The sequence below is a fragment of the Triticum aestivum genome, chromosome 3D, assembly GCF_018294505.1.
Source record: "Triticum aestivum cultivar Chinese Spring chromosome 3D, IWGSC CS RefSeq v2.1, whole genome shotgun sequence".
Classification (NCBI taxonomy): domain Eukaryota; kingdom Viridiplantae; phylum Streptophyta; class Magnoliopsida; order Poales; family Poaceae; genus Triticum; species Triticum aestivum.
The window spans coordinates 526,792,265-526,804,577 of record NC_057802.1 but is presented as its reverse complement, the minus strand read 5'-3'; the positions used below and the strand labels follow the sequence as shown (position 1 = coordinate 526,804,577).

The 12,313-nt window shown below is 52.9% G+C and overlaps 1 protein-coding gene across 1 annotated transcript; it reads left to right on the top strand.

Moving 5' to 3' along the window:
- Positions 1–10,228: 10,228 nt before the first annotated feature.
- On the top strand, positions 10,229–11,274 carry LOC123075211 (uncharacterized). Its single transcript, XM_044497872.1, has 2 exons — positions 10,229–10,809; positions 10,923–11,274. The coding sequence occupies exons 1-2, from the start codon at positions 10,330–10,332 to the stop codon at positions 10,971–10,973; spliced, it is 531 nt and encodes a 176-aa protein (XP_044353807.1). The 5' UTR covers positions 10,229–10,329; the 3' UTR covers positions 10,974–11,274.
- The last annotated feature ends 1,039 nt before the right edge of the window (positions 11,275–12,313 follow it).

Here is a 12,313-nt window from a genome sequence, read left to right as displayed (position 1 = left end):
CTTGCTCACCACTCGGTAGGATTTTTCAAACTTAGGCGAAATGGATTCGCGGCTAAGCCCCCGAGTGAGAGGCTTTCTCACCACTCGGTAGGATTTTTCAAACTTAGGCGAAACGGATTCGCGGCTAAGCCCCCGAGTGAGAGGCTTGCTCACCACTCGGTAGGATTTTTCAAACTTTAGGCAAAACGGATTCGCGGCAAAGTCACCCACTGGGGGATTTCAGACGCAAACAAAAGCAACAACAACCATTTAGGAAGACTGTAAAGCTCTTGTCTTTGATAAACAAACTACAAAGGTATTTCTTATTACATCTCATCCGAATGAGTACTTAAGTATAAAAGGGGCGGAGCAGCTCCGCGTTCCAAGCCCGTGGCTCGTCTTTCTGATGCTCGACATTGTATAGATGGTATGCTCCATTGTGGAGAACTCTGGTGACAATGAAGGGACCTTCCCAAGCAGGGGCGAGCTTGTGTGGTTTCTGCTGATCCACTCGAAGAACCAAGTCTCCCTCTTGAAAGGCTCGGCCCCTCACGTTTCTGGCGTGGAATCGACGCAAGTCTTGCTGATAAATGGTCGACCGGATTAAGGCCATCTCTCTTTCCTCCTCTAGGAGATCGACTGCGTCCTGCCGGGCCTGTTCTGCTTCATCTTCAGAGAAGAGCTCGACTCGGGGTGCATTGTGAAGCAAGTCACTCGGTAGAACAGCTTCAGCTCCATAAACCAAGAAGAATGGAGTTCGGCCAGTCGACCGATTGGGAGTTGTCCTCAATCCCCAAAGAACTGATGGAAGTTCATCGACCCAGGCGCCTGCTGCGTGCTTGAGATCACGCATCAGTCGGGGTTTCAGTCCTTTGAGAATCAAGCCATTTGCTCTTTCTGCTTGTCCATTCGACTGGGGGTGGGCGACTGAAGCATAGTCGACTCGTGTGCCTTGGGAAGCACAGAAGGCTCTGAACTCATCAGAATCGAAGTTCGACCCGTTGTCAGTGATGATGCTGTGCGGAACTCCATATCTGAATGTCAATTCTCTGATGAAGCTGACGGCAGTACTGGCTTCAAGATTCTTGATAGGCTTGGCTTCAATCCATTTGGTAAACTTGTCGACTGCTACAAGCACATGAGTGAAGCCGCTCCTACCAGTCCTCAGGGGTCCAACCATATCCAATCCCCAAACAGCAAAGGGCCAGACGAGTGGAATAGTCTTCAGGGCTGACGCAGGCTTGTGGGACATATTGGAGTAAAACTGGCAGCCTTCACATTTGTCGACTATATCTTTCGCCATTTCATTTGCTCGTGGCCAATAAAATCCAGCTCGGTATGCTTTGGCCACAATGGTCCGAGAGGACGCATGGTGACCACAGGTCCCCGAGTGGATGTCGTTGAGGATCACTCGACCTTCTTCTGGTGTTATGCATTTCTGGCTGACTCCGGTTACGCTTTCCCTGAACAGTTGTCCTCTTATCACAGTAAAGGCTTTGGATCGACGGACGATCTGTCGAGCCTCTTCTTCATCCTCTGGGAGTTCCTTCCTAAGGATATACGCAATGTATGGCACTGTCCAGTCGGGAGTGATGACCAAAACCTCCATGATCAGGTCGACCACGGCTGGGACTTCGACTTCAGTCGGATCTGTGGCACTCTTAGGCTGCGGGGGCTCTTCAGTGAAAGGATCTTCTTGAACTGAAGGTGTATGAATGTGTTCCAAAAACACGTTGCTGGGAATGGCTTCCCTCTTGGAACCTATCTTTGCCAAATCATCGGCTGCTTGATTTTTCAGTCGGGGTATATGATGGAGCTCTAACCCCTCAAACTTCTTTTCCAACTTCCTCACCGCATTGCAGTAACCAGTCATAGCTGGGCTTCTGACGTCCCACTCCTTCATCACTTGATTGACTACCAAATCTGAGTCGCCGTAGACCATGAGGCGACGGACGCCGAGTGAGATGGCCATACGTAACCCATATAAGAGTGCTTCATATTCCGCTTCGTTATTGGAGGAATCAAAGTGAATCTGGAGAACATATCTGAGCTTGTCTCCTCGGGGGGATACCAGTACCACCCCAGCACCGGAACCATTCAGCATCTTGGAACCATCAAAGAACATGGTCCAGTGCTCCGAGTGGACTTGAGTCGGCAGTTGCTGTTCGATCCACTCGGCGAGGAAATCTGCTATTGCTTGGGACTTGATAGCTTTCTTTGCCTCAAACTTAATATCCAAGGGAAGGAGTTCAATCGCCCACTTTGCCACTCGACCAGTTGCATCTCTGTTGTTCAGAATCTCTGATAATGGAGCGTCGCTGACGACTGTAATGGAGTGGTCAGAGAAATAATGTGCAACCTTCTTCGTGGTCATATAAATCCCATAAACAAGCTTCTGATAATGTGGATATCTTTGCTTTGATGGAGTCAAAACTTCAGAAACATAATATACTGGGCGCTGAACTTTATAGGCTTTTCCTTCTTCTTCCCGCTCGACCGTAAGTACTGTACTGACGACTTGTCCAGTGGCTGCAATGTAAAGCAGTAAAGGCTCTTTGCTGATTGGGGCAGCAAGCACCGGCTGGGTGGAAAGCAGGGCTTTGAGCTCTGCAAATGCTGCATCAGCTTCAGGAGTCCACTCGAACTTATCAGACTTCTTCATCAGTCGGTAAAGAGGCAATGCCTTTTCACCGAGGCGAGAAATGAATCGACTTAAGGCGGCCAAACAACCTGTAAGCTTCTGGACATCGTGCACACGCACAGGGCGTTTCATTCGGAGAATGGCACCAACTTTCTCTGGGTTAGCGTCGATCCCCCGTTCGGAAACGAGGAAGCCGAGTAATTTTCCGCCCGGAACTCCGAATGTGCACTTTGATGGATTAAGCTTGATATCATACCTTCTGAGGTTGGCAAAAGTTTCAGCAAGGTCAGCCAACAGGTCGGAACCTTTACGTGACTTGACCACAATGTCATCCATGTATGCTTCCACATTCCGACTGATTTGAGTGAGTAAACACTTCTGAATCATCCTCATGAATGTGGCTCCAGCATTCTTCAGGCCGAATGGCATGGTGACATAACAGAAGCACCCAAATGGAGTGATGAAAGCTGTTTTTATCTCATCGGGTCCATACAGTCGGATCTGATGATACCCGGAATAAGCGTCCAAAAAGGACAAGCGCTCACACCCTGCAGTCGAGTCGACTATTTGATCGATGCGGGGGAGAGGAAAGTGATCTTTCGGGCAGGCCCGATTGATATGCTTGAAGTCAATGCACATGCGAAGTGAGTCGTCCTTCTTGGGGACCATGACAACATTGGCTAGCCACTCGGAGTGGTAAATCTCTCGGATAAACTCAGCTGCTAGGAGCCGAGCCACTTCTTCACCGATTGCTTTTCTCTTCTGTACGGCGGACCGTCGAAGATGTTCTTTGACTGGTTTCACTTTTGGGTCGACTCGCAAACGGTGCTCAGCCAGCCCCCTGGGAACACCCGGCATGTCAGAAGGTTTCCATGCAAAGATGTCCCAGTTCTCACGGAGGAACTGGATGAGCGCTTCTTCCTATTTGGAGTCGAGTGTTGTCGAAATGTGAGTCGGAGCAGCATTGGGATCGGTCGGGTGAATATGAATCGGCTTCGTTTCACCAGACGACTGAAATGCTGAATCCGTGGCAGGCTTCTTAGCTCGCAACAAATCACTCGGATCTGCATTTTTTTGATACTCCTGCAATTCCACTACTGCCATTTGCGCATCGGCGATCTTTGAGCCCTTCTGGAAGCACTCTTCTGCCTTCTTCCGATTGCCAGTGATAGTGATCACTCCTTTAGGACCAGGCATCTTCAATTTGAGGTAAACGTAACATGGTCGAGCCATGAAACGTGCATAAGCCGGCCTGCCCAGAATAGCATGATAAGCACTCTGGAAATCGACGACTTCAAACGTCAACTTTTCTTTGCGGTAATTCTTGGAATCACCGAAAACCACATCGAGGGCGATCTGGCCGAGTGACTCAGCCTTCTTGCCAGGAATAACCCCATGGAAACTCATATTGCTTTCACTGAGTCTGGACATCGGAATGCCCATTCCTTTCAAGGTCTCCGCATACAGTATATTCAGGCCACTGCCACCATCCATCAGAACCTTAGTCAACCGAGTGCCTTCGACGACTGGGTCGACCACCAACGCTTGCCTCCCAGGGGTGGCTATGTGTGTCGGGTGATCAGACTGGTCGAATGTAATGGCAGTCTGGGACCACTTCAAATAACTGGGCGTCGCCGGAGCGACCATGTTCACTTCTCTGTTGATGACTTTCAGTCGACTCTTGCTCTCAACATCAGCAAAAATCATCAGAGTGGAATTGACGTGGGGGTAACCATCATCGTCCTCTTCCTTATCCTCAACTTTGTCCGATTCTTTCTCCTTTTCTTTGGGCTGTTTCTCTCGGAACTGCTGGATTAGGAGCCGACATTGTCGAGTGGTATGTTTCGGATAAATGAGATTACCCTCCTCATCCTTTTTGGTGTGAATGTGGCATGGTAAATCCAACACATCATTTCCATCTTGATCTTTTACTTTCTTGGGGTTCCATGGCCCTTTGGGCTTCCCCTTGAACTTTCCTTGAGTCACGGCTAAGGCTTCTCCGGGAGCAGCTGGCTCGGCTTTGCGCTTCTGCTTCCGACTGGAGTTCCCTCCCCCGGTTTCGTGGGCGACTGTTTTGTGCTTGCCACTCCGGAGCCGATCCTCCTCTTCACCATTAGCATACTTGGTGGCAATTTCCATCATTCGACTCAGAGACATATCTCCGGTCCGACCGAACTTCAGATTCAATTCTCGATACTTGACGCCTTCCTTGAAGGCACAAACTGCTTGGTGATCAGACACATTCTCCACCGTGTGGTGCAACGTGATCCATCTCTGGATATAATCTCTCAAAGTTTCATTCGACTTCTGCACACAAGACTGTAGCTCTGTTAGCCCTGCTGGCCGTTTGCATGTACCTTCAAATGTTCTGACAAACACTCGGGCAAGCTCTTCCCAGCTATAAATACTGCCAGGTGCTAACTGATTCAACCACGCTCTGGCCGAGCCCTCTAACATCAGAGGAAGGTGCTTCATGGCCACTTCATCATTGCCACCACCAATCTGCACAGCCACTCGGTAGTCCTCAAGCCAAGTGTCAGGCTTGGACTCACCAGTGAACTTGCTGACTCCAGTCGCCAACCTGAAGTTGGGAGGAATCACTGCTGCTCTGATGGCTCTGCTGAAACACTCGGGACCTGAAACATGCACCCTGCTGCCGGTCGGGTAATCTCTATCGTGGCCATCTCTGTGTGCTCTGTTCCTGTCAACCAGACCTTGAACGAGAATGGATCTCGCGTCAAAGCCCGGCTCCCGGGGGTCGACTGGAATCCTTCGCCCACCACTGTGAGGGCGCCTGTCATCGTGTTGCCGAGGCGCGTATGACCCACTCCTTGGGGGAGGCGTGGGTACTCGACGACGATCATACTGCTCACGGTTTCTGTACTGATCCTGTCGATCTCCACGTCCCTCACGCCTTGGAGGTGATCTTGGGCTGTGAGCCGACTGAACTGTGTCTGCCATTACAGATCTACTATGAATCCTATTCCGAGACTGTGACACTGCTGTGTTCTGCTCCCCCGCCGCCCGGAGCAAAGCCCGGATCTGCATCAAACCCCTACCAGCCTCCGACTGGGAAGGCTGAATCGACTCTGCTATTCGGGCAGCAGCTGTGAGATTCTGGATCGGAGTTCGATATACCTGGGTTGGAGGCGGAAAAAGTTGTCGTCGACTGGATTCAGGAACTCGCTGCCGAGCACGCTCGTCGAGTGCGTGCTGGAGATTCTCCAGTCGAGTGCGCTCAGCCAAGTTGGCCAGGCGCACCTCCTCCAAGGCCCGGGCCTCGGGGGTTTCTCCAACGATAGGAGTGTGAAGTGCATCCATGTTACGGCGGCGAAGCTCTTCCCTCTGCTGCGAAGAGAGGGGCTCGGGGCGGTACTCCTCGTGGACATGCGACGGATCGCCTCCGCCATCACCACCGTCGTCGCAGGGGAAGCCAGGAGGACTGCGCGGTCCGTTGACCATCAGGACTTCCGCCGCGGGGTCGCTGCTGTCGCACTCGGATGCGGTCTCAACGGAGCCAGTCGAACAGGCCGTAGAGAGTTTCGTCGGGCTCGATTGCCGCGACTTGGGGGTGGCCGACTGGCGAGCCACCGCGTGCCTCACCCACCGCTGGAGCCTCGACTGACCGGAACGCTTGTGCCGGCGGGCAGCAGGGAGTGAAGACGCCATCGGAGCCGACCGATACTGGGTCGACGGCTGCCGCAGGAGGATGTCGCGGACGCACGCGCGAAAGTGCGTTGCCCCGCGGACGGGGAGCGCCTCGACGTCGAGTGGAGCTTCTTGGAGCCAAGCGGAGTCGTCGGCGACGAACACGAGCGCGCCGAGACGGATCTCGCGGCCCTCGGCCAATCCTCCGCCTGAAACCATGCTGATGGGGATCGGAAAAATTGCAACTTCTCCAACAAGTCGCTAAGACACCTGCCCCACGGTGGGCGCCAACTGTCGTGGTTCTAAGTCTGACAGTAGAATGGGGGGTAGGGATGTAGAGGCAAGATCCTAGCTATGGAGAAGCTGTACGCACGAGTTTTACGAGTTCAGGCCCTTCTCGGAGGAAGTAACAGCCCTACGTCTCGGAGCCCGGAGGCGGTCGACTAGATTATATGCGTGTTTGTTACAGGGGGTGCCCACCCTTGTGCATGTGGAGGGGGTGGCTTATATAGAGTGCGCCAGGACCCTGGCCAGCCCACGTTACAAGGGATTTAAGGTACATCAAGAGGGGGGGTTACTGGTAACATCCGTAATAAAGTGTTATAAATGGCTATTAAGTCTAGGAGTTAATGCTCGACCGTTGCTGTGTAGGGTGACTTTAGGTCTTCTGTCCGTCGAGTGTTTCTTGTTACGGTCGAGTGATCTTGATTCCTCCGAGTGGAAATGTTTCTGGTCGAGTGGGTGATGGTACCCCTCGAATGCTTCTGGCTTTAGAGTGATGTCCTTGGGGAGGGTATTTAGGTCAGGCCTGCGACCCTACCCTAGGTACATGTCCTCATCACCTGCTTCTTGCTCGATTGTATTGACTCATGGGGGTGTACAAAGTACATGGATGATCTCGATGATGTCGCAGGTGTATCGAAGGGTGAAAGTATGATGATGTATCATGCCTATTGGATAGACCGTCCTCGCGTTATGGTATGTAATTTACATACACTCGAAAAGAAAACACACAGAGGAAAAGTTGTCGAGACATGATATAATCCGGTTTAGTATGAACCCTAATGAATCACGACAAAGCACATATAATTTTTTTTGTCAACACGTGTCGACGATAGAGTGTTGGAGAATCGAACATGCACCCGTTACATTTTCCCATCCTATATCGGTATGAGCAACTCAAAAGCGCTGACCCAAATGGATGGTGATTTTGTCCGCTTTTTGTTTATTTAGATCAGTCGCCCGCTCGACGTTCGCCCTGTTTATGATTTGGATTAGCAGTGCAACCAACACGCCGACCCATTCCGACGTGGCCGGCTGACCACCGTTTTTTAACAAATAAGCACACATTTTTATAGTTTCACAAGCAAAACAAAATTGTTTGAAAACAAAAATAGCATAGTTTCGCAACCAAATAAATTTAGCATAGTTTTACAAGCAGAAAGAAAACTAAATTGTCTCAAATACATTTTAATAAAAGATACATCTATTGGTTGTCCACATATACTCAATCAAATCATTTTGCAGCCGTATGTGCGTTTCCCAATCATGCATTTTATGATGAAATTGGATGAACTGTGCAAACATTGTCGCTCCTCCTCCATGCTCAGGCACGACATTCTCACCCTGAAACTGAAACCTTTGATCGTAAATACGTTCCGGGTGCCCATCCTCTATGATCATAATGTGCATGATCACGCAAGCAGTCATCATCTCCCACAACTTCTTGGTGCTCCAAATTCTAGCAGGATACCAAATGATGCCCTATCGAGATTGCAGAACACCAAAGGCACGTTGGACATCTTTCCTAGCACTCTCTTGCTCTTGGGCAAATCTTTTCCTATTCTCTAAAACAAGGTTGGGGATTGTCTTCACAATAGTGGTCCACTGAGGATAGATACCGTCACCTAGGTAGTATCCTTTGTCGTAGTTGTGGGCGTTGATGTTAACATTCACCGGCGGGTTGTTGCCTTCGGCAAGCCTTGCAAACACCGGTGAGCGTTGAAGCACGTTGATATCATTGTGCGATCCGGCCATGCTGAACAAAGAGTGTCAGATCCAGAGATCTTGTGAAGCTAGGGCCTCAAGTATGACAATGCAAGCCCTGACATGGCCCTTATACTGCCCTTGCCAAGCAGAAGGGCAGTTCTTCCACTCCCAGTGCATGCAATCTATGCTGTCAAGCATCCCTGGGAAGCCCATGCTGACATTCACTGGCAACAAGCGGGCTGTATCTTGAGCAGTCGGCTCTCTCAAGTACTCAGGGCCAAACACAGCAATCACAGCCTTGCAGCACCTGTACATGGACTCTAAGCATGTAGACTCGCTCATACGGACATACTCATCAATGAGATCACCGGGCACTCCGTATGCAAGCATTCGGATGGCTGTAGTGCATTTCTGATAAGAGGAGAAGCCAATCTTTCCAAGGGCATCCTCTTTGCACTCGAAATAATTATCGTATCCGACCACCCCCTCTCTAATACCGTCAAAAATATGTCTAGCCATACGAAAACGCCGCCAGAATTTATGATGTTTGAACAACGGGTTGGTTGTGTCAAAGTAGTCCCTCCAAAGAAGGAAATGGCCACTCTCTCGCTTGCGACTCAACGCCGGAATGTGCCCCGGGATCGAGCCCCGGAACAACGGCCGCTACCTATTAAGGTGGTCATGGACCAACACGGCAGCCAACATCTCCTCATCGGACGAGAAATCGTCGGGGTCGCACAGGAAATTGTGGAAAAAGAACTCGTCAGCGGAGTCCATTTTGTACCTTAAGGCAAACTGTCAAACAGCTTGCGGGCGTCGACGAAGATGCTAACCGGCGAAGAGATGCGTGCCTCCCCTGGACCAGGTGGCTGGCCTGGCGGCGTCAGGACAACGAATGGTGTCAGACAAAGGAGCTGGCCGGGGCGGAAGGCGGCTTCCTACTCGCGGCGACGTCGGAGTGTGTGTCCCGGAAGCTGCGGTGGCCCGGCGAGGAGGCAGTGGCGGCGGCGACGTGGGAGGTGGCGGCGTTGGGGAGGGGGAGGTGTGTCGGCACGGGCTGCTGGCGGAGGCACCGAAAAATGGGCGACGGCGGCGATGGGGCAGGCGAGGGTTTGCTGTCGATATGGGTGGAAGAGGATGGCCAATGTGCCACCGACTAGCACGCCAGGGGGAGGAGAAGACACAAATTAGGCTGAGAATGGGCGGCAGGCGGACTAAAAGCGGATGTGCGTCCGTTTCGGCCGGCGCGTTGGCCCGACTTTTCCGTCCGCGCCGACTCAAACGGACGCGCGAGGATAAAATGGATCGGTGCGTTGGAGTTGCTCTAACAAACCTTTTTTTCTAGAGAGCATGCAAAATTTATATCGTAACTTTATATACAAGGAAAGTCAATTATCTTCTTGAAGCAGCGTTGCTCAACAATGTTGCGGACAATTTATTTCGGATTTAATTTTTTGGCTTTAGTACGTGAAAAAACGATTAATCATTGGCCGAAACAAAAGATGCCGATCCAGGCCCCGACTGGCACGCAACGCAAGCATTCCACGTGACCCTCCCGCGGAATTTGTGGAACGCTCCCTTGTGCCACGACGGAGTTCCCTGTAGATCCCTGCAACATACTGTACACTCATGGGCAAACCGTGACCGGATCCTCCTCCGCATGGCATCGATCACACCAGCTCAAACACGATAGATAGCGGGTAACAGTAGTAGCGCCGAGAACAACTGAAAAGCAGTTGCCGAGCAGCGAGATGGCGGAAGGAATTAAAACCGCTGCGCCCGCGAAACACGCACCCCAAATCGCGAGTCCACCAGCTACTCCACGCTGTTATCGCGCGGCTTAATTAAAAACGGGGAGGAGGGGCGGCCAATTAGGCGTAACAAATTAAATAAAACGCTGGCAGGTGGGCCCGGCCGGGCCGCGTCCATCCCCCCGTAGATTATTTCACTCGGCCTCCCTCCCCTCCCCTCGGCCCTTCTTCGGTTACCTCAATTATTGCGCCTTCCCATCCGCCCCTCATCTCCTCCCCATCTCCATTCCTCCACCCCTCCACGGCGGCTCTCCATTGGTAATGGCGATGGCGGCGTCGTGGTGGGCGCTGCTGACGGCGGCGGCGGTCGTGGCGGCGGCGGCGGGGTGCGGCGAGGCGGCGCCGACGGCGGCGGCGGAGGCGGCGCACGACGTGCTGCAGACACACGGGCTCCCGCGCGGGCTGCTCCCCGCGGGGATCGCGGCGTTCTCGCACGACCCGGCCACCGGCCGGTTCGAGGCGGTCCTGGAGTCCCCCTGCACCTCGCGCACCGAGGTCGGCCTGCGGTACAACGTAACCGTCGCCGGGCAGATCACGTACGGCCGGATCGCCGAGCTATCCGGCGTGGACGCGCAGGACCTCTTCCTCTGGTTCGCCGTGCGCAGCATCCGCGTCGACGTTCCCTCGTCCGGCGTCATCTACTTCGATGTGGGCGTGGTCTACAAGCACTTCCCGCTGTCGTTCTTCGAGGCCCCGCCGCCGTGCGTGCCCACCTCGCGCATCCTCCTGCAGCCGCATCAGGTAACGCCGTCGCGCCATCCATGATTTTCCCTCCCCATCGACACTCCCGTTTGTAGTAGTACAGTTGCAACCTCCTAACAAGCTTCTTGAATTGGTCTTCTCTGTCGCCGCAGATTAGGGACGGCGGATCGGTGGCGGAAGACGGCGCCGCTTTGCAACAATGATGGGATGATTTCATCGTGGAGGCGTGAACCAGAAATCGCAGTTTTGAGAGGTGATCGGCCGGCGGCGGGCGGACGGCCGGCTAGTGTGCAGATAGATAGGTGTGGTCATTCGTTTTGTCTGCTCCTCGCCACCTCATCACTCTGTTCTTGTCCGCTGCGTGCCAAAGTAAATCGGCGGCCGGCGGGAGCTGCCTGCGTGTACTTCTCCGGCGTATGGCCGATCGCCATATTTTCCTGGGTAATGGATGATGCATGTAAAGTTTTTGTGTGATTAGTGATCTTCGTTGGGTTCTGCATATTATTCTTGGAAGCGTCAGTGCCTTTCTCCTCACTCCCTCGCTCTGTCAAATCCAACCGAACTGAACTGAATCGTCCCTTGGCGCTGTAGTCTGTAGAGGGGAACGTGTCGTTGTTCCCTGTACTAGCGACTCTGTCGCTCGACCACTGGCATCCAATGTGATGGATCCGCCGCGGCATCTCGTTGCCATTCACCATGATCTGAAAGGGATCAGTCACGCCGCTCAGTCAATCTAGCTCGGTTCGGTGTTTTTCTTTTTTACGCACGGTTGGTGCTGTTGACTGATGCAGTTCTGACATCCCGATTAAACTGATAAAAAATACTACTAGCAAGTCTCAATCGATCCCCGGGAAACGGCAATCAATCAGCACAGCTCGACCGTTCCTCCTCCCTCGGAGATCGCGGTGGTTGTTGTACTAAGTCCATGCAGTACAGTACGCGATCGCAAAGCGGGCACTGGCATCTGGGCCACTCAACAAGCCGGGTCCCGTGTCAGTGAGCGCGTGCGTACGCTCCCACGGGGCAGTGCTCGGGGTTGGAAGCCGGAACGGGGCAACGGCGAGGGAAGCGAGATGATGGGATAAAGCTGGAATACGGAGGGGGCGAGGCAGGGGCATGTGCGACGGGTGGCAATGATGGGAAATGGACAAGTGTGTCCACTGCGGCGCGGCCAGCTGCCGCGGCCGGGCTGGTGCAGTGGGTGGGGCGCCGGGGGTATATAAATCCGGCAAAGACGGGGCACCTGGGGTGTCAGCCAGCGCCGGGCGCCCCCGTCGTTTTCTCCTGCGCCGTCAGCCGTTGCCGGCCGGCCGGCGACGTGGCCTTCGTTTTTGGGTTTGTTGGATCCCGATAAGATAGCGAGTTCGTTGGTCGGGATAGGGTTGATGGCGCGTGCATGCGGGAGTTCGAGAGCGAGTCGTCTGGCCGGCGCGGTCAGCTTGCATGTTACTGGTGTTCTGTCGTGGTGACGTTGATGAGGAACAAATTCGTGGATTTGAAACATTCAGCTCACATATTAAGTTATCTTATCATGATACTTACG